Source organism: Micromesistius poutassou (genome assembly GCF_964030765.1).
Source record: "Micromesistius poutassou genome assembly, chromosome: 14".
Classification (NCBI taxonomy): Eukaryota; Metazoa; Chordata; class Actinopteri; order Gadiformes; family Gadidae; genus Micromesistius; species Micromesistius poutassou.
The window spans coordinates 19,286,154-19,310,609 of NC_140284.1; the positions used below are offsets into that span (position 1 = coordinate 19,286,154).

The 24,456-nt window shown below is 48.6% G+C and overlaps 1 protein-coding gene across 1 annotated transcript; it reads right to left on the bottom strand.

Annotated features, from left to right (window-relative positions):
• Positions 1–24,456, bottom strand: dars1 (aspartyl-tRNA synthetase 1). Its single transcript, XM_084478038.1, has 18 exons — positions 24,318–24,456; positions 21,826–21,922; positions 20,156–20,185; positions 19,395–19,452; positions 18,354–18,446; positions 16,455–16,557; positions 13,183–13,285; positions 11,796–11,876; positions 10,447–10,506; positions 7,029–7,140; positions 4,956–5,090; positions 3,114–3,261; positions 2,256–2,402; positions 2,035–2,077; positions 1,867–1,947; positions 1,360–1,471; positions 710–781; positions 1–613 (listed from the first exon to the last, which is right to left on the bottom strand). Exons 1-18 carry the CDS (start codon positions 24,338–24,340, stop codon positions 522–524), a joined length of 1,590 nt encoding a protein of 529 aa, XP_084334164.1. The 5' UTR covers positions 24,341–24,456; the 3' UTR covers positions 1–521.

Sequence of the window (24,456 nt, forward strand, 5' to 3'; positions counted from 1 at the left end):
GATCACATTTTATAAGTAGTTTATAAAACATTAGCAGTAATCATCAGAAATACACATCTCGGGACCACAATCATAAGTCCTTACAGCTGTAGAGGTGTTGGTGACTGATGAGGCGTACTGTGATCATTGACACCCACTTTTAAAAACAAAGTTTCCCAGACAAACAACACTCTTATTATGAATCGATGAAAGTATTAATTAATCAAATCAAGACATATTGATTCATGTGACTGCACTCAAAGTTAAATCCCCCAAAAAAGGAAACATGGATTTAAATTCCCTTTGTGTGAATGTGTTAATTGGGGTGTCAAATAAGAGGGCTGTGTAAATCAAAGCAGACGCTCATTGTTTTACTCCCTAGGTTATTGATTGTTATGGTCAGCGGCACTTCTGAGTGTGAGTGGCCCTAGTTCCCTAGCGGCTCCATCTTGTTTCCCCCTCTGTGGATGGTGGGGCCCCCTGTCCATACGAGTTGGTCCAGCGGGGGCTGGGGGGGGGGAGTGTTGAGGGCCGTGGCCCCCTCAAGGGGTCAGGCGCTTGGGGTCCCGGGGGAACATGGAGGTCTGGCGGATGTTGTGGAGGCCCAGGTACAACATGCACACTCGCTCCAGGCCTGAGAGACGGGGAGAGTCGACATCGCTTCGTCAACCACTGGAAACGCAACAGATCAGGAAACCAGGATGGTGGTCAAACAAGGCGCTCTGCTTACCGATTCCACCGCCGCCGTGGGGAGGGGCTCCGAAGCGGAAGGAGTCGATGTAGGCCTTGATCTTCTCCAGATCTGGACTCACACACAGGGCAAATGAAAACAAGGGGAAGGATTTGGACGTTATGATGGAGGATTGCAATTATGAAATTAGCAGTAACATTTAGCAGTACATTTCACACTTTTACACTGAACCCAATCAGGCAATAAAAACAATGATGGGGTTCGTGGAGTTATCCCATTTAACACAAAGCAGTACAAACGTTGTAATGGTGTAATTAAACTAAAGAAAACTGAAAAGTGAAACTTGGAATCTAGCTCTGTATTGCAAAAGCAATAGGCTGACAGCTTTGACAGTAATAATCAAAGTTTGTTCTTTTGAAATGAAGAATATAACACACTGCTTGACTAGCTCTGAATCCTAAGTTACATGAGGACATGCCCGTTGGAGCAACTCTGGTTGGGGGGTCAGAGGGGAGCGCCTCTGGCTCCCTGCTGTTGATCTGATCTGTCTAGTTCAATGTAGCCCGACACTTGCAACTGACGGCAGTGCAGAGTTTCAAGCGAGCGGTTTGAACTCTCTTTGGATCAGATATATGGGCCGGTTTGATCAGTTTGATCACATTGCGTCTGGGGTTGTGAGAAGGCCCTACCAATCTGGTGATGGATGGCTCGCTCTGTCAGCAGCTGGGGATCGTGCACCCTCTGCGCCCCAGACAGGATCTCCTCCCCCCGCATGAACATGTCGTAGGAGTTGGAGTATTTCTGGAGGATGGAAATGAGAGTAAACATCAACACACAAATCAAGATGTGGAACATTATCTGCGTATGATTCTACAGTGTGCACTGCAACAAGAATTTAGTATATTATATATACTAAATATAATATTAAAAAATGTATACTATAAATATAATATAAATATAAGTATAATATATTCAGTGTATCTGTGGATGAGGGTGCGTGTGTGTGTGTGTATATGTATGCATAAGCGCGCGTGTGTGTGTGTGTGTGTGTGTGTGTGTGTGTGTGTGTGTGTGTGTGTGTGTGTGTGTGTGTGTGTGTGTGTGTGTGTGTGTGTGTGTGTGTGTGTGTGTGTGTGTGTGTGTGTGTGAGTGAGAAACACAGACAGAGAGAAAGAGACAGAGGAGGGATGACTCACCGGGTTGCTAGGATCAGGCATAGTGTAGAACGGTCTGACAGACAGCGGGTACTTGTCCAGCACATAGAAGTCAGTGTCGTACTGTGGAGAAATAAAGATTCTCATCAGTTTGGACTGGGAGAGTGAGAACGCCCAACGTGAAGCAGAGCGAAGGTTTCAGATCCCCACCTTCTCCTTCACCAAGCGGCCCAGTAGCTTCTCATTGGGGGTGCTGTGTAAAAACAAAGACACCAGATTAACCTCCTGATGATGATTACAAGATGATTATTTTCTCCCATACAAAAAGAAGACTAACCAAGCACAAAACCCCCCCCACAGGACCAGACCTAAAAACAGAACCTAAAGCAGCGCCAACGCAGCGCTGGCCCTTCAGCCCGGCGGGTTCTGACCTGAGGTCGTCCTCGTCGCCCATCTCCACGCCGGCCTGCCGCAGCATGGCCACGCCCTCCGTGTACTCCAGCCGCAGGGTGGGCTCCAGGAACTTGAAGGGCTCGCTGGGGTACTGCTTGCTGACCGTCTGGATCTCCGTCTGGAATCTGACAACAACATCCCCAGCATCACGCTCCGCTCTGGTTCTCCTGGCCGGAGGGCGTTGAGTCCAGACACTCTATTTTCTCATGGGGGCGAATCCCTCCGCGACATCACACGAAGCATAACCACATCAAGAGAGTGCCTAGTTCTTAAGTACCACGACGCAGTAAAGAGTTATGCTCTGTCCCACCACCAGGGGGCAACACGGCCATGTCTATATTTTATGTTTGCTGTGGTAGACAACACAGCAAAGCAGATGTCACTCTACTTAAACCAGACAACACGGGCCGCTTCTTAATAGATGGATTGTCTGACAGATAAAGGAATCCACCCCGAGGCGTGATAAATATGTCCCTGCCGTTGAGGCGGCAGCGCGCCACAAGTGGGTTCTGTCAGAAGTTCAGATCTCCCCTAACAGGATAACACACAACAGCCCTGTGCATTTGATCTGTGCCCGTACTTCGAGTGTGCTCGCCATGTGGACTCCCATTGAGATCAGGGATTAGCACCGCCTCTTTGAATATATATCTTTAATTTGACAGAAGCGCTGAATCGACTAAAAAACAGCATGATCACACTGACTCATGATCACACTGACTCATGATCACACTGACTCGCTGGAATGACAAATGAGTTTTGACTTCAGATCTCGGCTGGGAAAAAAACCTTTATAAAATGAAGGGTAAAAGTCCAAAGGAAGGGCGTGTGCTCCCTACCGGTCTCGCAGGCCCTTGAAGATCTGCACCATGGTGTCGGTGATGGAGTCGATGACCTCGTGGTAGTGGTAATTGAAGGCCATCTCGATATCCAGCCCCACAAACTCTGTCAGATGACGGTGGGTGTTGGAGTCCTCTGCTCTGAAGACTGGTGGAGCGAGCCGGGGGGGGGGGGGGGGGGGCAACAACATCAGCACAGGGGTAATCAGATCCTCTGATGCCTGACCCAGGGCTGCCCCAACATATTAGGCAACTATAGATGGCAGTGCATTGAATCAATGTGAATATTGAACATACAATCTTTTAGGGCATTTAGCAGATGCTTTTATCAAAAGCAATGTAAAACCTTTCGGTTACAAGTCAACCCGCTCTACCTCCTGAGAAAAGCTCTATTGAACCAATGGGCATATGTGAAGATGTGGTGTTTACAAAGATACCATCAGAGATACTATGAATGATTTGTAATAAACTCAATGATAGTAGTACTTTCCTATGCTCTTGAAGGGAAATGGGAGACGGCACAGCTTGCTAGACTGCACTCGAGTTATGAATAAAGAAAGAAAGAAAATCATTCACTGCCATCTTTTCAAAGTGGAGAGATTCAGGCTACAGGAACTCTTCAAGCAAAACTCATCCACTGAGTAAACCTTTTAAAGGTCCCATGGCATGCTGCTTTATGGATGCTTTAATATAGGTATTAGTGGACCCCTAATACAGTATTGAAGAGGTTCAAGAGATTCAGCCTTGGTGCAGAGTTACAGCCACTACGAGCCAGGCCCACAGTGAGCTCTCCACAAACGGGCCGTTTTTAGAGGCGGGTCAAGGTGGAGGGTGGGGGTGGCCCTGAGCAGGACTCAGGCTCTCGTTCTCTCGTTGTGATGTTGTGCGTGTGGATGGGTTGAAGAGATTGTTTTGACTGAGTTGCTCCTGCTGTCGAAGGTCTGTGTGTGCAGAGGTTCAAGGTACTGTAGTGCTGTGCCTTCCCTACTGTGAGGGACTGTGTGTAGTCTGCTTTTTCAAAGTACTATCAGGGAAGAAGCCTCGGCGCGCACACACACACACACACACACACACACACCCCCCCCCCAACAGCGCGCACGCGTCCCACGGGGTCAAAGCTCTGATAGCACTGGCCACCAGACCACAGACACACCGCTAAACGGGCAGAGCTACACGGCGGAACTACGGCACCAGTGTTTGATTTAGACCTTCTGTATCCCCGACTCTGGTCGGTTTCATTGTGTACGTTCAATACTGACGAAAGAAATGGACCACATGCCCCAGACCGTGAGGGCAGGAATGACATGGGTAAAGAGAGGGAATGACATGGGTAAAGAGAGGGAATGACATGGGTAAAGAGAGGGAATGACATGGGTAAAGAGAGGGAATGACATGGGTAAAGAGAGGGAATGACATGGGTAAAGAGAGGGAATGACATGGGTAAAGAGAGGGAATGACATGGGTAAAGAGAGGGATGACATGGGTAAAGAGAGAGGGAATGACATGGGTAAAGAGAGGGAATGACATGGGTAAAGAGAGAGGGAATGACATGGGTAAAGAGAGGGAATGACATGGGTAAAGAGAGGGGGAATGACATGGGTAAAGAGAGGGAATGACATGGGTAAAGAGAGAGGGAATGACATGGGTAAAGAGAGGGAATGACATGGGTAAAGAGAGGGAATGACATGGGTAAAGAGAGGGAATGACATGGGTAAAGAGAGGGATGACATGGGTAAAGAGAGGGGGAATGACATGGGTAAAGAGAGGGATGAGGTTGTGGTTGTGATGTGGATGACGAGGGTGGGGGTGGACCAGGCGGTGAGGTGGGAGGTGGGTTCCTACCTGGGCCAACACAGAACACCTTGTCGAAGTCAGCGCAGATGCACATCTGCTTGTAGAGCTGGGGGGACTGGGCCAGGTAGGCGCTGGTCTTGAAGTAGGACACGGTGAACACGTTGGCACCGCCCTCGCTGGCCGCTGGGGGGGACGACACACACACACACACACACACACACACACACACACACACACACACACACACACACACACACACACACACACACACACACACACACACACACACACACACACACACACACACACACACACAACTTTTAATCTCCAACGCTGGGAAACGTTTTTTATCCCTTACCGCCAAACAAGCAAGACAGAGCTAACTGCCTACTCTTCGAATCTAAATACTGTGTTGCTGCTATACTGACAGTTTGATTAACTGATTCATGGGTCAGAGAGTGTGACGCCTCGTACCCACTGTACACGTCCGGCCACAGACCTCATTGACTTTACATGGGACGCTCCCGAAATGCATTGTGGGTCCGTCCGTCAAATCGGCTCCGTCTCTTGCGTCCAAAAGTTGAGAAAAGTTTAACTTTTCAGGCAGCGACGGATCCGTTGGCCAATCAGATCGCGTTATACGCACGTTATACGCAGATCGTGTTTTACCCCATGCGTCGGACACGCCCACTCTCTTCCGTCGACGGACGTGTACAGTGGGTATGAGGCGTAAGTGTGAGAGTGTGTGTGCGTGTGCGTGAGTGTGAGTGTGCGTGTGCATGTGCGTGTGCGTGCGTGCGTGCGTGCGAGTGTGTGTGTGTGCGAGTGTGTGTGTGTGCGTGTGTGTGTGTGTGAGTGAGTGAGTGAGTGAGTGAGTGAGTGAGTGAGTGAGTGAGTGAGTGAGTGCGTGTGTGTGCGTGAGTGTGTGTGCGTGGGTGGGTGTGTGTGTGTGTCAACATTGAGGTCAGGGTGTGGTGTCTGATAAGCTCCATGCGAGGTGTGTTTTCATATCGTACCCTAACCCCCACAGAAGACGATGTGGTTTTACAGAAAGTAGTGGAAAAAAAAAAAACATACCGCCAAAAAGTAAAAGAGCGGCACTTTTGAATATTGCGCCGACAGGCCGAGTGGACCGTTAGGAAACTCACAGGAGAAAAGAAGAAGTGAGACTGAAGCGTTACCACAGAGGGAAATACAACAGAGAGAAACATGTGGGAGGTTGTGGTGACAGACAAATGTACAACGACCTAATGAGAAGGAAAGCGTAATAACATGTAGTGGGTGGAAACACACCACGTTCACATGAGGCTGTTTCCATTTAACATACACAAACACCAAAGACTAAACCTACAAGTGTGTACGCACAGCAGTGCGTTAAGGTCACGGTCTTACTGGTGGAATAGTGGGTGAGGGGGAGCATGCCGTGCTAAAGGTGAGCCAGTGGCGTAAAGACCAAGGGCTCGTTTCAACTGTCACAAGAAGAAACTGTCAAAAGAAGGGATTCACATTACACCTCGATGGAGCCTAGAGAAAGGTTTGTATAAACTTCATCAATCCCCTTTTTCTTTTTTTAAAGACACAAAAAACACACTTCCCCACATACAAATAACAGGTGTCAAACTACACCTCAGGTTGATTTCTGTTCGACATTCAAACTCCGAGCATCCGCCCCCATCTGCGGCTTGCTTAACTGTGCTTTACCTAGGGCAGCGTCTACGCGCCGTTTCCTCCACAGACAAACATTGCAGTGCCTTCATCACATACGATCTCATTCCATCGTGCCTTCTGAGCCTTTACGCTGAATAACCCGCTTTATCAGGGCTGCCGTCCTGCGAGTAAAGAGCTGGTTCCATCGCGTCTGGCACTTTCTATCTGAATCGCCATCAGCCAGGAACCATCTCGCTCCAAACCTCCAACACCACCTGAGGTGGTGTCGAGGTTTGGAGGGAGCTGGTCCCCTGGTTGGTTAAATGAAGCGCACTATGAGTTGTGCCTGGGGCAGATAGGGGATTTAAAAGTAAACGTTCACATAACACAGTTCAAGGGGGGGAAACGTTCAAAGGAGCGGGGAGGGAGGAGAGGGGCGATAAGCTTATGGCAAAGGAGGAGTGTGCTCTTCACCTGAGATGATTTTAGGGGTCTGAATCTCCACAAAGTCCTTGTTGGTGAGCGTTTCCCGGAAGAGCATGCAGACCCCGGCCTGCAGACGGAAGATGGCCTGGCTGGTTGTGGTCTGTGACGAAACACGCACACACAAACAAACACACACACACACACACATAGAGACAAGAGTCATGTATGCAGACACACACAAACACATTATGATTCATTTGATTTATGACGCCCAGGAATCATAAAAATGTAAAAACCCGGCAATTTCTGTTCATGCACGCCTCTGGAAATGACATGGGCTCTCTGGAGAATATGCGCCTGTTGAAATAGGGCAGGGGCCTCGGGGAATCGGAACACACAATTAGAGGCGCATACATCCAGACACGTTTTTCCCCCTCCACAAATACAACGCCGGAATTAGCTCGGAGTGATAAAAGAAGAAGAAAGAGAAGACGAAGTCGCCCCCTTCCTGAACCGTTGGGCCAGGGGACCGCGGTGGTTGTGTGCACACTCCCTCCACCCATTGACTCATCACTAATGCAACATTTCAAAGAAAAAAGAACAGAAAAAACCCCCGTACCCACTTAATTCAGCTCTGTATTATTCAGCCTCATGAACAGGGCGGGTGGACGGGATTGTCGCGTGGCCCAAGCATTCATTGCGTGTGTCTGAGAATGGACGGTTATCCGTGATTATTCTAATGTTTTTAACCAGCCTACCACAGGGAATAAACTCTGCTATCCTACCAGCTCTCTGAACGGGCTTCAAATCTGTCATCAAGTTATTCAGACCAAAATATTTCCATATGAACTACTTTTAATCACCTTTTTAACAATAGTTATTCCAGATAGACAGACGTAAATAGATAAATGTTCGCAATTGACCAGAAGGTGTATTAAGCAAAGTAGGGGAGCTGCTGCTACGGCGCCTGGGGTTTCACATCAGCAAGCTAATGCTAACTGTTAGCGGGTACTGTTAGCGGGTACGTGCGGGGTCACAGAGCCCACAAAGAAACGCTCTCACTGCCCTAGTGAGAAGAAGAGAGCGGAGATCCAGACCCATAAAATGAACTCAGGATCTATCTGAGTTCATCTATCTGAGATCTGTCCCCTGACTGGGCCCCAACTATACCACCAGATAGGGCAGATCTGGGATGGCTGAGCAGTACCCCACCTGGTGCTAAGATGGGGGCCATTTAACTGAAAGCCCTTTCATATAACCTGTTCCTCCCGTCAATGGAGGGTTTGCTCAAAGTCCTGAATGTCCATTGTCTAGGCGTCAGAAATGGAAAGGTAATAGTGATTTATACCCTCCACCGCCCCAATCAATGGGGAAACAAAAAGAAAGTCGGTATTTGAACTTTCATTCTGCAAAGTGGTGAGCGGTTTCCCACAACAGGAGAAGTGCCTTCACTTTTGGTTTCTTTGGTCCCCTTCACATCTGCCTGCAGTGAGCAGCCACAGGGAACTGGAACCATCTCCAAGACAGACTCCCCGCTCTACTGGTGAGAACATATCACCACATCCAGTCAGAGCTGGGCCAAAGCCAAATGCGCGTGTGGCCACTGCGTGAAGATAGCATCACGGCAGTTGGGAGACGTTATGAGTCCACGGCCATTCAGAGCAAGAGACACCGCAGAGAGATAATCACTAATAGAGTCGCACTATCTGGCCTGAACAAGGTTTTTCCTTTTCTGTATTTTTTCAAGTGAAAGTTATGCAACTACATTTCCTGCTTACAATGACTCTGGTGAGCTGCTGTCACGCATGGCCGTGTTGCCATGGTGTTTGTACACTGTTTCTGTACGCAAATTCACATTTGGCGTGCGAAAGAGAGCCCTGGATGAATCGAGACATATATTTCAGTATGCGTCATCGCACTAACGGCTGTTTCACACCCCCTGGTGTCATGCGGCTGGCCTGACCTCACACAGACTGACACCCGTTATCCAGGGTGCTTTCTTTTGGCAACACGCCCAGCAGTCAAACCCACTGAAAGTAGAACCCCTACAGTTGGTCCGAAAATGGACCAACCGTAACAACCCAGAAAGTCCTGCCGAAAATACATAAGGCACCGTGCCATTTCTGTTCCATTGTCTTTAACAGGGTTGTCAGAGGGGCCCGGGGGGGGGGGGGGGGGGGGGGGCGCTGCAAGCCGTTCATTAGTAGAAGTCCTCAAATTAAAGCCAACATGACACAAGGAAGGACTGTGTGTGTGTGTGTGTTGTGTGTTTGTGTGAGAAGCGCCTTTATGGCCGCTCTGAAGGGCCGAGGTGATAACAGGCCGACGGGCTCCAGGTCAGCCCAGCGGCCGGCGCTCAAACAGCTGTGGCTCTGACGCCAGGACAGACCCCCGGGGGTGACGGGGGACGCCAGGAGGGCCTGTGTGCGTGTGTGTGCGTGTGTGTGTGTGTGTGTGTGTGTGTGTGTGTGTGTGTGTGTGTGTGTGTGTGTGTGTGTGTGTGTGTGTGTGTGTGGAGTTGTGTGCATGTGTAGGTGTGCGTCTATGTGAAATGAGGGTTAGTTTGTATATGTGTCTGTGTGGGTGTGTGTCTCTGTAGATGTGTGTATACATTCTGTCTATGTGTGTGCGTGTAGGTGTGTGTGTGCATGTGTCTGTGTGGGTGTGTGTCTCTGTAGATGTGTGTATACATTCTGTCTATGTGTGTGCGTGTAGGTGTGTGTGTGCATGTGTCTGTGTGGGAAGGCTGAACAAAGGGACTCAGTAGTTGTGGTTCACACGGCGCTCTGCACCTCTGCTTCACCTCGCTGCCATGACGGGTTTGTAACCCAAGGACCGGAGCATCGGAACCGGAGAGGATCTCAATGCCATGGTTTCAGCCCCCCCTGCCCCCGTCCCCTCTGCCCCCTCCCAAAGACGCTATTTACTTTCTGATCCATGCCCTGTGGCTCTATAAATACTAAAAAGAACCATTTACCTAGTCAGATCTAAAATGTGCACGTGTGCGTGCCAGGTTTAAAAAGAAACACCTAACTAAAGAAACGACGTCCAGAATAAAGTCGATTTCACCAAGTCGCTGGGGAAGTGAAATGGTGGACGAACATGATAAGTGGGTGGCTCTCCAGAGATGATCCAATAACACGGAATGATCCTTGTTGGCAGATAATGTAATAAGTTATAATAAGTTATTAGCGTTTTATGGGCGGATGTACATCACGCTGCAGTGCTGTGCTTCGTGACTGAGGTGGGCAGTGCGGGGGCGGCAATGAACACCAAAAAGTGTGCGTCAATTAGACCTGGAGGAGGAAAACAGCAGCCAAGGCCTTAGCTGAGGACACGCCCCACTGCACGCAGGCAGCCATCTTGGTTCTAAACACAAGCCGCCACCCGAACATAGAACCAAAATGGTGGCTGGCTGATTGCGGCCCATGGAGTCGTCGTGTTACAGGGTCTGAGAGAGGCTCACCCTGAGGTCAATGACCCTGTTGTCCAGACGGGTGTCCTGGTTGACCGTGGCTCTGCCGTCCTGGGAGGGAGAGGAAACGTGTAAAGTGTCAATGATGCGTTGTTGTTCAAGCAATGTGAGCCATCACGTTACAACAATGACACGTTACAACAATAACATCGTCAATGCTGATGCTGAAATGAAAAAGGCAGTCATTATAAAACAATAACTCAAACACACATAAATGTTTTAAATGCAATGTATGATATTATGACCATATAATCCACCCCATTATTAATGCTTCAATGCATTATGAACTCTTAAGGTAGATAGTAGAAATAAGTACCCAGGAATGGGACGCGATTGTACACGGCGGCCGTGAGCAGATAGATAAATCTGTCACGCCCGGCCAACTCTCTCTAAATGTTTCGTGGCAGAATGAAGTAGTACTGCCTCCTTGGTGGGAGGGGGTGGGGGGCAGGAAACCCTCCAGACCACACATCCGGCTCCGCTAGAGGACCACGGTCACAGAGAGGCGGACCCAGAGGACAGGGAGACGGCAGACGGACCAGAGGATCACGCGGAACCACGCGGGAGGGAAGGAGGGAGCGGATGGGGGGGAGGAGGGAGAGAGAGACACTGGGGGCAGCAGGTGCCGGCGTACGAGTGGTCGGGGGGGGGGGGGGGGCTGCAGGGGTAGGCTTACTGGGTCAACACTGGGCCGCACTGGACAGCCGGCTCAGGGAGGATGCAGCGAGGACCAGAGCCGCTGCTGCCGACATCCTGGCGGGACCAGTGTGGTGCCGACAATGATACTGGTCATGATATACTGGTCATGATATACTGGTCATGATATACTGGTCATGATATACTGGTCATTATATACTGGTCATGATATACTGGTCATTATATACTGGTCATGATATACTGGTCATTATATACTGGTCAGGGGAATACATGCACTCTGAAGCACTACGCTTACTTTGGTGGCAGTATTTTGGCGTAGTACAAGTACTCTATATATATAGATATATGTATAGAGATATATGTATATATATATATATATATATATATATTCAAGTTTTTGCGTTCCATTCAATGGAAAAAGTCAATTCAATTCAACCTCTAGGGGCAGGCTCTTGGCATATTCCTCCCATGTGGAAATACCAAAATAGAGTAAGAGATGGAAACCAACAGTGCTGACGGTGTTGAGTACAGTCACAGCCCCGTCGTACCAGCAGCTGACTGACGCTCATCTCAACCACTGGAACACACACCAGTTCATGAAGCAGCGCCAGCCCCTGGCCCACCACCCATACAGCGGATGTTGTTGAGGCCTTTTTGTCCTCTACTGGCCACCGTGACCTCACCTCGTCTCCCTCGCCCTCGGGGCGGGACGCGTCCTCCAACTGCAGCGGCAGCCTCGCCTCCGCCTGGCTGACGACAAAGATCTGATGGGCAGGGAGGAAGGGTCAGTGATGAGCCATAGAACCCATAGTGTAGGAAGGGTCAGTGATGAGCCATAGAACCCATAGTGTAGGAAGGGTCAGTGATGAGCCATAGAACCCATAGTGTAGGAAGGGTCAGTGATGAGCCATAGAACCCATAGTGTAGGAAGGGTCAGTGATGAGCCATAGAACCCATAGTGTAGGAAGGGTCAGTGATGAGCCATAGAACCCAGAGTGTAGGAAGGGTCAGTGATGAGCCATAGAACCCATAGTGTGACTTCTTATATCTGCTGGGAGGAAGGGAGGGTCAATCATGATCAATGGATTCACCGTTTGTTTAAGATTTAAGTTTACAAAGAGATATCTGGAGAAAAGCACCCAAATGTGTTGGGTGCTTTCAGTTTGGGAAACGGGACACTCTGGTAGGAAAGTACCACAGTGTCCAGGCTTTGGCCAAGCTGAGTTAACCTGGGTGTGTGTGTGTGTGTGTGTGTGTGTGTGTGTGTGTGTGTGTGTGTGTGTGTGTGTGTGTGTGTGTGTGTGTGTGTGTGTGTGTGTGTGTGTGTGTGTGTGTGTGTGTGTGTGTGTGTGAGTGAAACTTCTTTGAGGGGGATCTGGAAAGTACCAGTTTGTGTGTGCCTGTCTGCATGTGGTGTTCTTTTCATACGAAGGCTGCAGGCTACCCCGTCAGAGAACAGAACACTGCTGGTCCCTTTAGGGGCAGCAGTGGTACCCTTGTGGATATTTAATAATACATAAGTAATCAATACTGCAAGTTAGGATTATTTTCTTTGTCGATTACTCTAGTGAACACAATTTCTTTATTATTTATGTCGTCTTAGGAAATGTCAATTTCATAGCGAGTCCAAAGTGAGGTTGCTTGCTTTATCTGACAAGCATCTTACACTTAAGAATTTGTTGCATAATAATCCACAAACCAAATAGTGAAATTGATGAAGCATGAAACATTTGACATTTGTCCTTAATGAGTCGACTGTATTACGACGGACGTATCATCAAAATAAAGACACAGTCTGTCGATCGACCTGTCGATGAATCATTGCAGCGCAAAATACAAAAACAAAACAAATCAAAGGACTTTGGCGACCGACCGGTGGAGGGAGGGGGGGGGGGGGGACTTCTCAAGCTGACACATCCTCTCTTCTCACTTGATTTAAAATATGGCTTTTCTGGGAACTGTCCCCACATCAAACGGTGTGAATGCAGATAGCAGGTGCATCATCAGAGAGGTGTGAGCACGTGCTGTGCACTCTGGGTGGGGGGGGGGGGTGGTGGGCGGGTGTCGTACCTTCTCCACGTGGAGCTCCACCTCCTGCTGGGTGCAGCTCTCGATCTTCTGCTCCACCTTCCTCAGAGTGGCCTCCACGTCCACGATGCTCTCCTTGTTGATGCTGGGGGACGGGGGGGGACGGGCGTGTTAACACATTGGAGGGATAGCATGGATATCGCAGCATCTGTACACAATCCCAATTTTACCGTTTTAAACAGAGGATAATAACATTGAAGTATACAAAAATGGAAAGTATGCCATCAGACTAAAAATAGTTTTCCTTTCTCTCTGATGTTCACTCATATTTGATCAATTTAAGGCAGGGGTGTCAAACTCAAATATGCAGTGGGCCAAAATTGAAATCTTGGACAAAGTCGCGAGCCAATCACATTACATTAATTGGGGACATTGCATTATAACAGGGTCCGTGGGGGGTGCGGGCCGCTGGAGTTGACGCGCCAAGACGTGCGTTAACGCTGAAATGTGATTTACCGGCAGGCCAGTTCTGATAGACATTACATATTATCTGGGGGGCCAAATTAAATTACACTGCGGGCCGGATTAGGCCTGCGGGCCTTGACTTTGACAGCTATGTTTTAAGGGCATATCTTCTAAAGGTAATTCAGACTATCACACTGGGTAGCACAATAAGTCAGATCTTCCTTTCATGATGATACAATACCAGTCAAAGACGTTAAACGATAATGTGGATTTCTTGCCCAGCCCCTAGATGTATGATTGTATTAAACCTCAAAAGCGCTTGCACAGGGCTTTTGATCTTAAGTACTGCACACAGTCAATCATAAACGCGGGCCTCTCTGAGACTTTGATGTATTTTTATATATTGTCTCACCAGGTGCACTGTGTTGGTGAGGTTGACTCTATGAGGCATACAAGTACACAGCCATGCACAAGTTTCCCTGCACTGCAAAAATACGACACACACACACACACACACACAGGATATACCATTGCCATGGCAACATTAGCTTGTGGCATGCAATATGTGCACACAGCCTGGTGGCTTTTCAACTCCCGCCTATGCCACCACCACCAGCCACCACCACTACTACTTGGCTTTCAGCGGTTGAAGGGCGTTGGCTCCATGCTTACCACCTTGTCTCACAGTGTATGAATGGCAGGAATTCTTTCCGTTGGGGGAAATAAAAACACACAGGACGCATTTTCAATGAAACAATGTTTTTTTGTTGGCTTAAAGACAAGGATTGACACGGGACTGATTGTGTTGTTAGAACGGTGTTAGGCCATCATTAAAAAGCTTCATGGGTTTGTCGTCCTTCCACTGCGCAACAGAGGGGTCATTCAGCGAGGGCCCCTGTGAGGGCCCGACGTGAGCCAGGGTAATCCTCCACTACGTCTCATTACCAGAGGAACAAACGAGGAGTGGTGAGGGGACGCGGCTGCCGCAGCCCCCCCACCCGTCTGTCTGCAGCTGCTGCTGCTGCTGTCCCCCCCCCCCCCCCCATGGGTTGGGGGGGGGGATCAACTAGATAAATAAGTGCCAGCCTTAATAACCTCCAGCGCCACACAGTGCTAACTTAGAAGCTGACAGCGGGGCCAGCGTTCATTAACTCACGACAGAACGCTGGCACAGTGAACCCAGATGGGGGTGGCAGAGGATGATTAAACTATATAATAATAATCACACGATAACAACAATATAGATACACTGTCATCTCACTAACGTGTGCGTCTTTAGCAAAGCCATCTTTCTCCCCGACATGGCATCTCAGAACCACGCAACCTTCCCACATGGTTCCCTAGTGTATGAAGATGTACTAGCATAAAAAACAAAGGCAAACTGACACCATGTACCTCTATATGAAATAGCACCATAGAGACTCACTCTATGACTGGCATTATGTTGCATATGATGGCAATTATAAATTAACATTCAGCAATGAAGTGCTTTACACGCATTCTGGTTCTAAATCAATTCATGTCAGTGGAGTTCAGGGATTTGCAATCGCCAGATACAACGGGTCAACAAATAACATGCAAGTGTGGCAATGATGAATTGTGCCAGATATGTGCAAGACAGACTGGGCCAACATCATCATAAAGTAAGTCCTGCGTAACTCAACGGGTTGTTCCCTGTAACCCAACGAAACGATGGACGGAGGCTGTGGGACAAAGAACAAGGAGACCGGGGTCAAACAGGTACAGGAAACTCCAGCCATGTGATTTTGTTGGGTGGAGGCCGCTTTGTGACCCAGCCGTTTGGTCGTCTTGTGATTTCTATGTCATGTGGGAAAGAGGTAGTGGTGGCTGTTGTGAAGGCCAATGTTGTCATAACTTTCACTACCCCCCCCCCCCCCCGGCCATCTTTGTGCAGCGATTGCGACATAATCCCAACGGTATTGTGCGTTGCACAAGTGAAATGAGGAAGTACCCGACAGCCCACTCATCATTTGATGGTTTGATGCACGAACAACAAGGCAGCTCTCCACAGCCCACAGCTATGAAGAAACTCACCTCAACACACACAATACAACTCTACTATTGTAGGGAGATAATAACACAAGGGAAACGACCCAGTGCTGTGTGTGAACGTTGTGGGATGAGGAACCAGGTCTACACTGGGTTTCCAGATAAAAGGATTGGGTTATGTTGACATGGGTCAACTGGTTCAGACCGCGGTTGTGACCTGGCCGGTCCTTTCTGTTCCACGTTGGCCCCTTGAGAAGCTCAACTATTGAACTGACAAGCAGGTCTGGGATCAGACTTCAGGGGGGCTACTTCTGCAAGTTATTAATTTCCTTTTCGGCTGAAGAAAGGAAGCATCCATATTGTGGAGCTCTTCCCAAATCAATGACTTGTTAGTGGCTTAAATGAAGGCTTTAGTGAAATACCAATGAAGCACAGGGCGTCTCTCCTAACTGAGAATGTCTGTTGATTGTTCTTTGGTACACCACTCCATTCATACAATACACAAGTAATGGACTTCCGTCCGACCTTTATCATTATTAACAATAGCCTGGCTTTGAAAGTTTTTCCTTCTTCCCCCCGAACTGGGGCACTGCGTCGGCCATTTTAACAGGAAGTACTCCATTAGAGCACTCCCTGGTCCCGCCGTCGCACCGGTCGGGTTCTGTTGTCAAGTGCAAAGTGATCGATCCCTCCCCCTGCCCTCGCCCGCACTCCCACCACCGCACACGTCCACGTATGTGTGAAAATGGGCCACAAGGACCATTAGGATGCAGGATTTTCCCACCATTGTATTTTCCCCCCCTTGCCTCTCGCCCAACAGGAAGCGCAGTCTGACTCACTTTGCGGCGAACTTGACCATCTGCTTGCTGGCACGGTCTCCCACGGCGACCAGGGCCTGCACGTTGAACTGCTGTTGACGCAGGACCAAGAAGCACTGCTTCCCTGGAAAAACAAACAACAACAATGGCTGTCAACGGGTCTTCCCAGTCAAAACAGGGCTAATGGGCTCCGTCAAAATAAGGATGAGCGAGGGGGGGGGGGGGGTGAGAGAGGGGGGGAGGGATGAGAGGGGGGGGGGAGGGGGGGTCTGAGAACAGTTGAAGAAGCTGTGTGCCCGTCCGTGGGAGAGGCTACAGGTTCCCACAGGTACGCCGCGTCCGTACTGTGCTTAACGACCGTGCCTCTTTGAAGGAGGCGGTAATTGGAAGGAACACAAGTGAGAGCCACTGTTAGAGCGCGCGCGCACACACACACACACACACACACACACACACACACACACACACACACACACACACACACACACACACACACACACACACACACACACACACACACACACACACACACACACACACACACAATGTCAACAGCATAAAGAATAGTCGGCAAACACTTGAGAGGCTGGGGGCCGACCACCAGGCTTTGTTTGCTCGTGTTTACGTGTGAGCCTTTGTGCGGGTTCGCATGCGGCCCACAAATCCCAAATGTTATTCCACTCTTAAAAAATAAATAATAAATAAAACAATCACAGGCCCGGCTTTAGCTTTGGATGGGAGAGACGGGCCGGGGTGAGTGAGGTGACCGGGGGGGCACCTCAGCCCCCTATCTGCTGCTCTGCTCCTCAACACCTCGTCAGCCCCGGCTGTGTCGTTGGCTGCGAGGTGAAGCTCAACGGGTCCATTGTATTCAAACGGACAGCCGCGGCTGGGGGCAGTCAGGGGCTAGGTCCTGGCGCCGGGAGACCGTCATAGGATCCCCACACCTTGTTGTCGGCTTGTCGCCGGTGACGACCGAGCAATGATATCAAAACGCACCCGCAGCTTTTTTTGTTAAACTCTGAGAAACAGACGGGAGGGGAGGGGAGGGGAGGGGAGGGCCGGTTCAGCCTGTGTGGCAGTGTGTGGGGGGGGCTTTCCGGTTAAACAATAATTAAAGAATAAGACGGACCCCGCGGCCATCTGGAGCTATTCCCAAGCCCCTATGGTAGAGTTTTGTGTTGTTAAAATGATGAACTTTGTAAGCTGCAATTTTTGTTTTCAATAAAGTTGGACGGCATCCACTACTAAACTAAGAGAATGGTATTTTGATTCACAAGAACTGTGTGTTTTAATGAATAATGTGTTATTTTTACCGCAAATAAGACTTCTATTGTTGAAATGACTTGCATATAATGAATACACAACCCCAAATGTTCCAAATACCTGTCAGAAGGTACAAAACAGGACGGTGTCGCTTACGGAAACGAGACCATTAGGATACATTACTTCCTTGATACACAAAGTAATGCATCACAAACACAGCTGTCTCCTTCTCCTCCATTACATCAGCATGCAGTTTATTTTTTTATTCACCGTTTCAGGGAGCACCCGTTTTTTTTTTGCAGATGCCGTCCAAATAAAGCGATTTTTCTAGAAACCATATTACATCCTGGCCCGCCTGACTTGGCGGACCTTGACAGTGCAGGCCTGCTTTACGAAGGCGGCGGGCATCCGTTCTGGGGCCCGACTGGGTCTAAGGTGGGCATGACAGTCAAAACGATGGCCATGGCATTTATAGTCATCGTTTGGTCTGGACATTGGACAATTTCAGAGGTGGCCCACAAATCGCCAGTGATGATCTGTGCGTGAGGGCCACAATGTCATTTTTGCCTCGTGGTTCACACACAGCAACTATAAAACTGGTCAACGGGCTGAGAGAGAAAAGCACAAGAAACAGGGATGGACATTGGGGCTCACCTTTGGCTCGGCTGGTGTGGACTCTGGCCCGAAGCCAGATCACCTTGTCTGCCTTCTCAGGTGTCAAGTCCTGGACACGGACCAGCTCCCTGTCTGTCTCCACACACACACACACACACACACACACACACACACACACACACACACACACACACACACACACACACACACACACACACACACACACACACACACACACACACACAGTATAAATAGGTGTCTTGGCAGGGTGATGGTGGAAAAGGCGCTGCGTTTAAGATAACTTCAAAGGACATTCTGCTCTGCTGGCGGCCCAAGATGCCCCCCCTGCTTACCGTTGCACTTGCACGCACAACGGAATGCGAAACTAATGCGCAAGTCCATGCACGCAAACACACATAAACACACTCCTACACATACACACACTCCGTCCTCACCCCCAACACACACAAAATATATATGTACACAAACACACACACACACATCTGCTCAGATTGCAGCCATGGCATGTCTGGTGAATAAATATGATCTGGGGGGCGGAGGTGGCTGGATCGGGGGGGGGGGGGGTCAGTCAGAGGGCGGGCTCAACACCCTTATCATGGTAGCAGACACAGCGGCGCACTGTCTGGGTGTGTGTGTGTGTGTGTGTGGGGGGGCTGAGAAGAACACAGCCTTCACAAACATTCCCTCTCTCTCTCCCCCCTGCACTCACACACACACACCTAGCAGCACCCCCTACCCCCTCTGTCTGTCTGTCTGTCTGTCTGTCTGTCCATGGTTTGGGCATGCAGGTTGTGTCGGGACCAGAAGAGCTACCAGACAACGTGGCGGCACCCCGAGCACGTCGGGCCCCTGGGGGCCATAGTCAACCCATTAGTCACTTGGCAATTTTTTTCTCTGTTACAGATGACCCCACATCTCTCTCTCCCTTTCTATCTCTCACACACACACACACACACACACACACACACACACACACACACACACACACACACACACACACACACACACACACACACACACACACACCTTTTTGGTGCAGAAGTGGACCATATTACTAACCCAGTTTCTGCTGAGACTGCACCATAGCAGCAATGCCGTACTGATCCTTGGCAAAGTCCTGTAGGAGGAAGAACACACAAGGAGGTTATTACATTCACTGCGTTTGTGCTTCTCAGTGCATTGGGGAGGTCGGCCAAGGGAGAAGGAAAGGTGGGGAAATTATATGGCATGGTAATTATTAGAATTATAGTGTAAATATCTAGGTACAGTTATTGGGTTTTTATTATAATTATTCCCTTTCAAGTAAAATATAGACTTAGGACAGTGCACATAGTTTCTCCTGTTAGGACTGCTTAACGGATAAAGAAAAGCACACTAGGAAAACACTGCAATGTTTCATTAAAAGAAAAGCAGCTTCATTCACAAAACACTAGAAAATAAAACTTATGTGGGTTGGATTGAATTGCTTTTTTTTAATTTATTTTTTTAGCATTTTGCACTTAAAGGATTTATTTCTCTGGGGGCGGGATAGTTGTCTGCTTGCAACCGAGGTCCATTAAAGACTGAACAGACAAGGTGTTGTGAAAACGCCTCCACGGTGGCAATTACTCCTCGTGCATCTCCTGTTAGGCGGGCGATGAGGGCAGATAATGAGCCCCATCAAGGGCTTAGGGAGGAAATAGTCGTAGGAAGGTGGAGAAAGCCACAGATCGGTGACCGGGCCAGAGTGTTTTGCATACAAACCATTGGAGAGGTGTGAATGTGGATGAGAGGGGGCTAGTGAGTGGGTCTGTGAGGCCCGTCTGGGGGGGCTTACTTACATCTTCCTCGGAGCCCTGCTGGTCAGCGGCCTGAAACACACAGGAGGAGGGGGACAAGAAACCTGGGGGTTTAACGACGCAGGGTTTAAAACACCCAGGAAATGACCCAGGGTGGTCGAACATTAGCCTTTCAACCCAACATGCACAAGGCTCAAAGTCCTTTCCCTGAGGACTTAGAGCCCCTAACATTCGGGTGAGGAGCCCCTTCATGTCCATCGTCGTCAAATTAACTTTGTAGTCAACTTTAGAGAATAAAATTAAAATAACTCAAAACACACATCTGTTCCGTAAAGAATACATTTGTTTGGGCTCACTCGATAAATCCTAGACTGGCTTGGAACATGAAACTGCCATGGGAGTTGAGGGACCTCCGTTTCCTTAGTGCAAGAGACGCCACCGACCGCAGACAGAACTAATTCCCTTCCCACGACAGACGATACCAAGACTCATTTAGATATTCATGAAATATTCATAAAGCAACAGGAGTACCCCGCCACCCCACAGCCCCCTCGCAAAGTGAAGTGAAAAACAGATAAACGTCTGAAATAAACAGCCAATGAGTCATATGAGTCATTCTTTTATGAACCGTTCCCTAAATGGGCTGGGAACTAGAGGTGCTGGGAACTAGCAGATCTTGTCTCTTTCAGTATGACTGGGTCAAATGTGTAAATGGTGTACGACATTGAATCCTTCGAGAGTGATTGGATAACATCAAAACAGGTCTTAAAGGAAATTAAATAATAAGATTGGATACATTTAGAAATTTCAATCTATTCCTATAATATAGTACACCATTTGAAGGGCTGTAAGGTCATAACGGCGCTCTACCAAGTAGAGGTAGGCTGCACAAAATACACCTGTTGGATGAGTAAAACAGGTCGACCATGGACAGCAATGTCAGTTGACAGTTCACATCCCTAATTGCTTTAGAAGCAATAAAACTCCACTTGCGTCTTGAAGGATCAAAGCAGACAAAACAAACGCGTCCGGTTTCTTGGCCTCTTGTTATGTCCACCGCAAAAGTGTGTGAAAAGCAGCCGCAGCGACGTTGGCATGCAGCAGCTTTTTATTTTGGACACCTCTGTGCTTCAAAGAAAACGGCTCTTTGTTTGGGTGGACATAAACACAGCACTAAGGCCGCAGAAAAACAGAAACAATGGGTGCCCACCCCGCCGGACCACCCCCACACTGGGTACTGTGGTACCCAACAAACATGGAACGCCACGGAATGTTTGTGTGTGTGTGTGCGTGATCACAGGCGAGGAAGAACGGGATGCAGAGGTGGGCGAGGGGAGGGGGGTCTGGGAGAGGGGAGGGGGGTCTGGGAGAGGGGACGGTGGAGGTGGGCGAGGGGAGGGGGGTCTGGGAGAGGGGAGGGTGGAGGTGGGCGAGGGGAGGGGGGTCTGGGAGAGGGGAGGGGGGTCTGGGAGAGGGGACGGTGGAGGTGGGTGAGGGGAGGGGGGTCTGGGAGAGGGGACGGTGGAGGTGGGTGAGGGGAGGGGGGTCTGGGAGAGGGGACGGTGGAGGTGGGCGAGGGGAGGGGGGTCTGGGAGAGGGGACGGTGGAGGTGGGCGAGGGGAGGGGGGTCTGGGAGAGGGGACGGTGGAGGTGGGCGAGGGGAGGGGGGTCTGGGAGAGGGGAGGGGAGGGGAGAAAGGCCAACCCACTCACCAGCTTGGCCTGCTTCTCAGCCTTCTTCGCTGCTTTCTCCGCTTCCTTCTGTTGTTTCTTCAGGCCCTTCTTAGACTGGGCCTCCTCTGCCGTGGACCTGGGACAGGAAGGTGGACACACACACACACACACACACACACACACACACACACACACACACACACACACACACACACACACACACACACACACACACACACACACACACACACACACACACACACACACACGTGAGTCCACTTCCCCTTGCCAGTTCTCTGACCCGGCCCCCCCCCCCGCTCTCCTCCACATGCAGGAAGCAGCCGACTGGCAGGGTGTGAGCAAATTTGTTTAAAGCAGCTAGTAGCTGTGGGCTGTGCACCATCACAGCCCCTGTTTATATCTCCTCGGAACAAAACAACCACCCAGCTGTAGGCACAGGCACTGAGAGGAATGAGACCCAGAAGGGGTTGTTGGCTGGAAGGGGGCTATGTGATGGCAGGGAAGGAGGTTGCTTCACCTATTCTAATCAGTGGACTATGGATTATCCAACTCTGATTACATACAGGATGCTCTTTATTGTTCCACAGAATGCGATGTATACAAGTAAACACATATACACACACAGGTTGAAAGTGTATTAGATGTCTTGTAAACATAAACAAAGGAAATGAAGCATTCAAATCAGAAATTTTAAATTTTTATTGGCTCTCTTGACAATGCTCTTTATCTTTTTCTATCGCAACAAAACAAAAAACTTGATGTTGGCCTTCAGGCAAGACCCAAGTCGTGTGTCTGCACTAAACAGATTATGGATTATATAAAATATTGCAGATAATTAATGAGTTCTGACAGTAGAATCTGTTTGTGAATCTGTGCATTAGCGTGCATTAGCGATTCACCCGGCCTGCTGTTTTTCTCAATGGCCAGGTGTCTGATGAGAAAATGTACGTGACCTTTGTCACAGGAAATTACACTAACCAAAGATCAAGTGCTGAGATTAACCCAGCCAAAACAAAATGTTTATTATTAACTGCATTTCCTTTTATCATTGGAAAACAGGAAATATATACCAGGGATATTCACATCATGGTGTATTTATACCAGGATGACAAAGTGGTCATATAAACATTACAAACAAATGTTTGGGATTGCATTATATATACACACATTGAATATTTTATATCCAACCCTGGCCTGACATGACATTATACTTTCTGGGAAGTCATCCGTGCAAACTGTTTGGATAAAGGCAGGCACATCCAAAAAAAATACTTGGCATGTGATTGGATGAACCATCTGTCTATCACTGTATGACTTAGTTTCCCAGAGGACACTGATTGGTACAAACACATAACTTAAAGCCTGGCCAGTTCAATTCCCACAGAATTGTTATATAGCGAATCCAACTGCCTCACAAGGTTCACCGACAGCATCAAAATGCAGTAAATGTGGAATTTGTGTCTAATTAGCAATGTCACCATTTGGATGGATTTTTCCATTTCAGCAACCTGTGTTATTAAACTTATATTGACTATGCTAATTTAAATGTCAAATTATTAATATGCAATAATAAGTAAACGACAAATTAACATGCAGCTCAAATACTGCTTATATGGCAAACATACGTTCATGAAAAAACAGTTTTCCCTCTAGGACAAACTGAACTTTCCTTTGGGTTTTTCATATAATGTATTATTTCCTAATGGTTACCTATGCTTACAGTTTAAAATATTTTCAAGGTTCACTAATAATTTATTTATGCTCTGCAAAATAAACTTAAGTATATGGGTAGCTATTTACCCTCTGATGCAGCATAGCAAGACCTCTTCTGTCAGACCACTCCATGGCCCCACCTCTTTGCTGTCACTTCATTCATGTGAACCATCGTATCTCCATATAGGCCTACTACACTACAGCCAGGCCCACCTATTCCTTCTATCCACACACATCAAATGTATGATATGCAGAACCGGTCATTCAGCCATTAGGATTGCCCTTCAGCTTGAGAAATGGTGAAAGCTCACCTAATATAAAGGTGATGAGTCAACAACTGTTAAAAGAACTGTTAAGGTTCGAACAGGTCTTGTGAATGCGCCGTACGTCTAAACACCATAACGAGGCTCCTTGGCTCCATTTTTTATTTAAACTGCATTGTAAATGTTGACTAAATTGACAACAACCCAGATGTGGTTCTCAGCACCAGGTCTGTGTGTCGACGACTTATTTATCTAAACTCCTAAGAGTGGGAGCGTCCAACTCGTTTTTTTGTGTGGCTTCCCGTTCTCTTAAGTGTGTGTTGCTTCGACCCAAGTAGTGTCACTACATATAAGACAGACCTGTGTATAGGTATACGTACACCATCAGATGATGCAATAACCCCTACGGCTGGAGCAATGGTTTAAACCACACAACGCTAGCATGTTTGGGCTATTTAGCTACAAGAAACATGATCTTGTGGGCAAAGTTCTTCTTCTAAGCGACCTGATACGACTCGGCCATGCCATTCTTACCCTTGGGCATCCTCTTTAGTCATGTCAACTGATTTTGTCCTTGCGTTTACGTCAAAATAGTTCACGTTTCTTAGAAAGTTTGCTGCAGGATCACTTCATCAGCTGTTCACAGACAGAGCATGGGGAGGGGGAGGAAGGA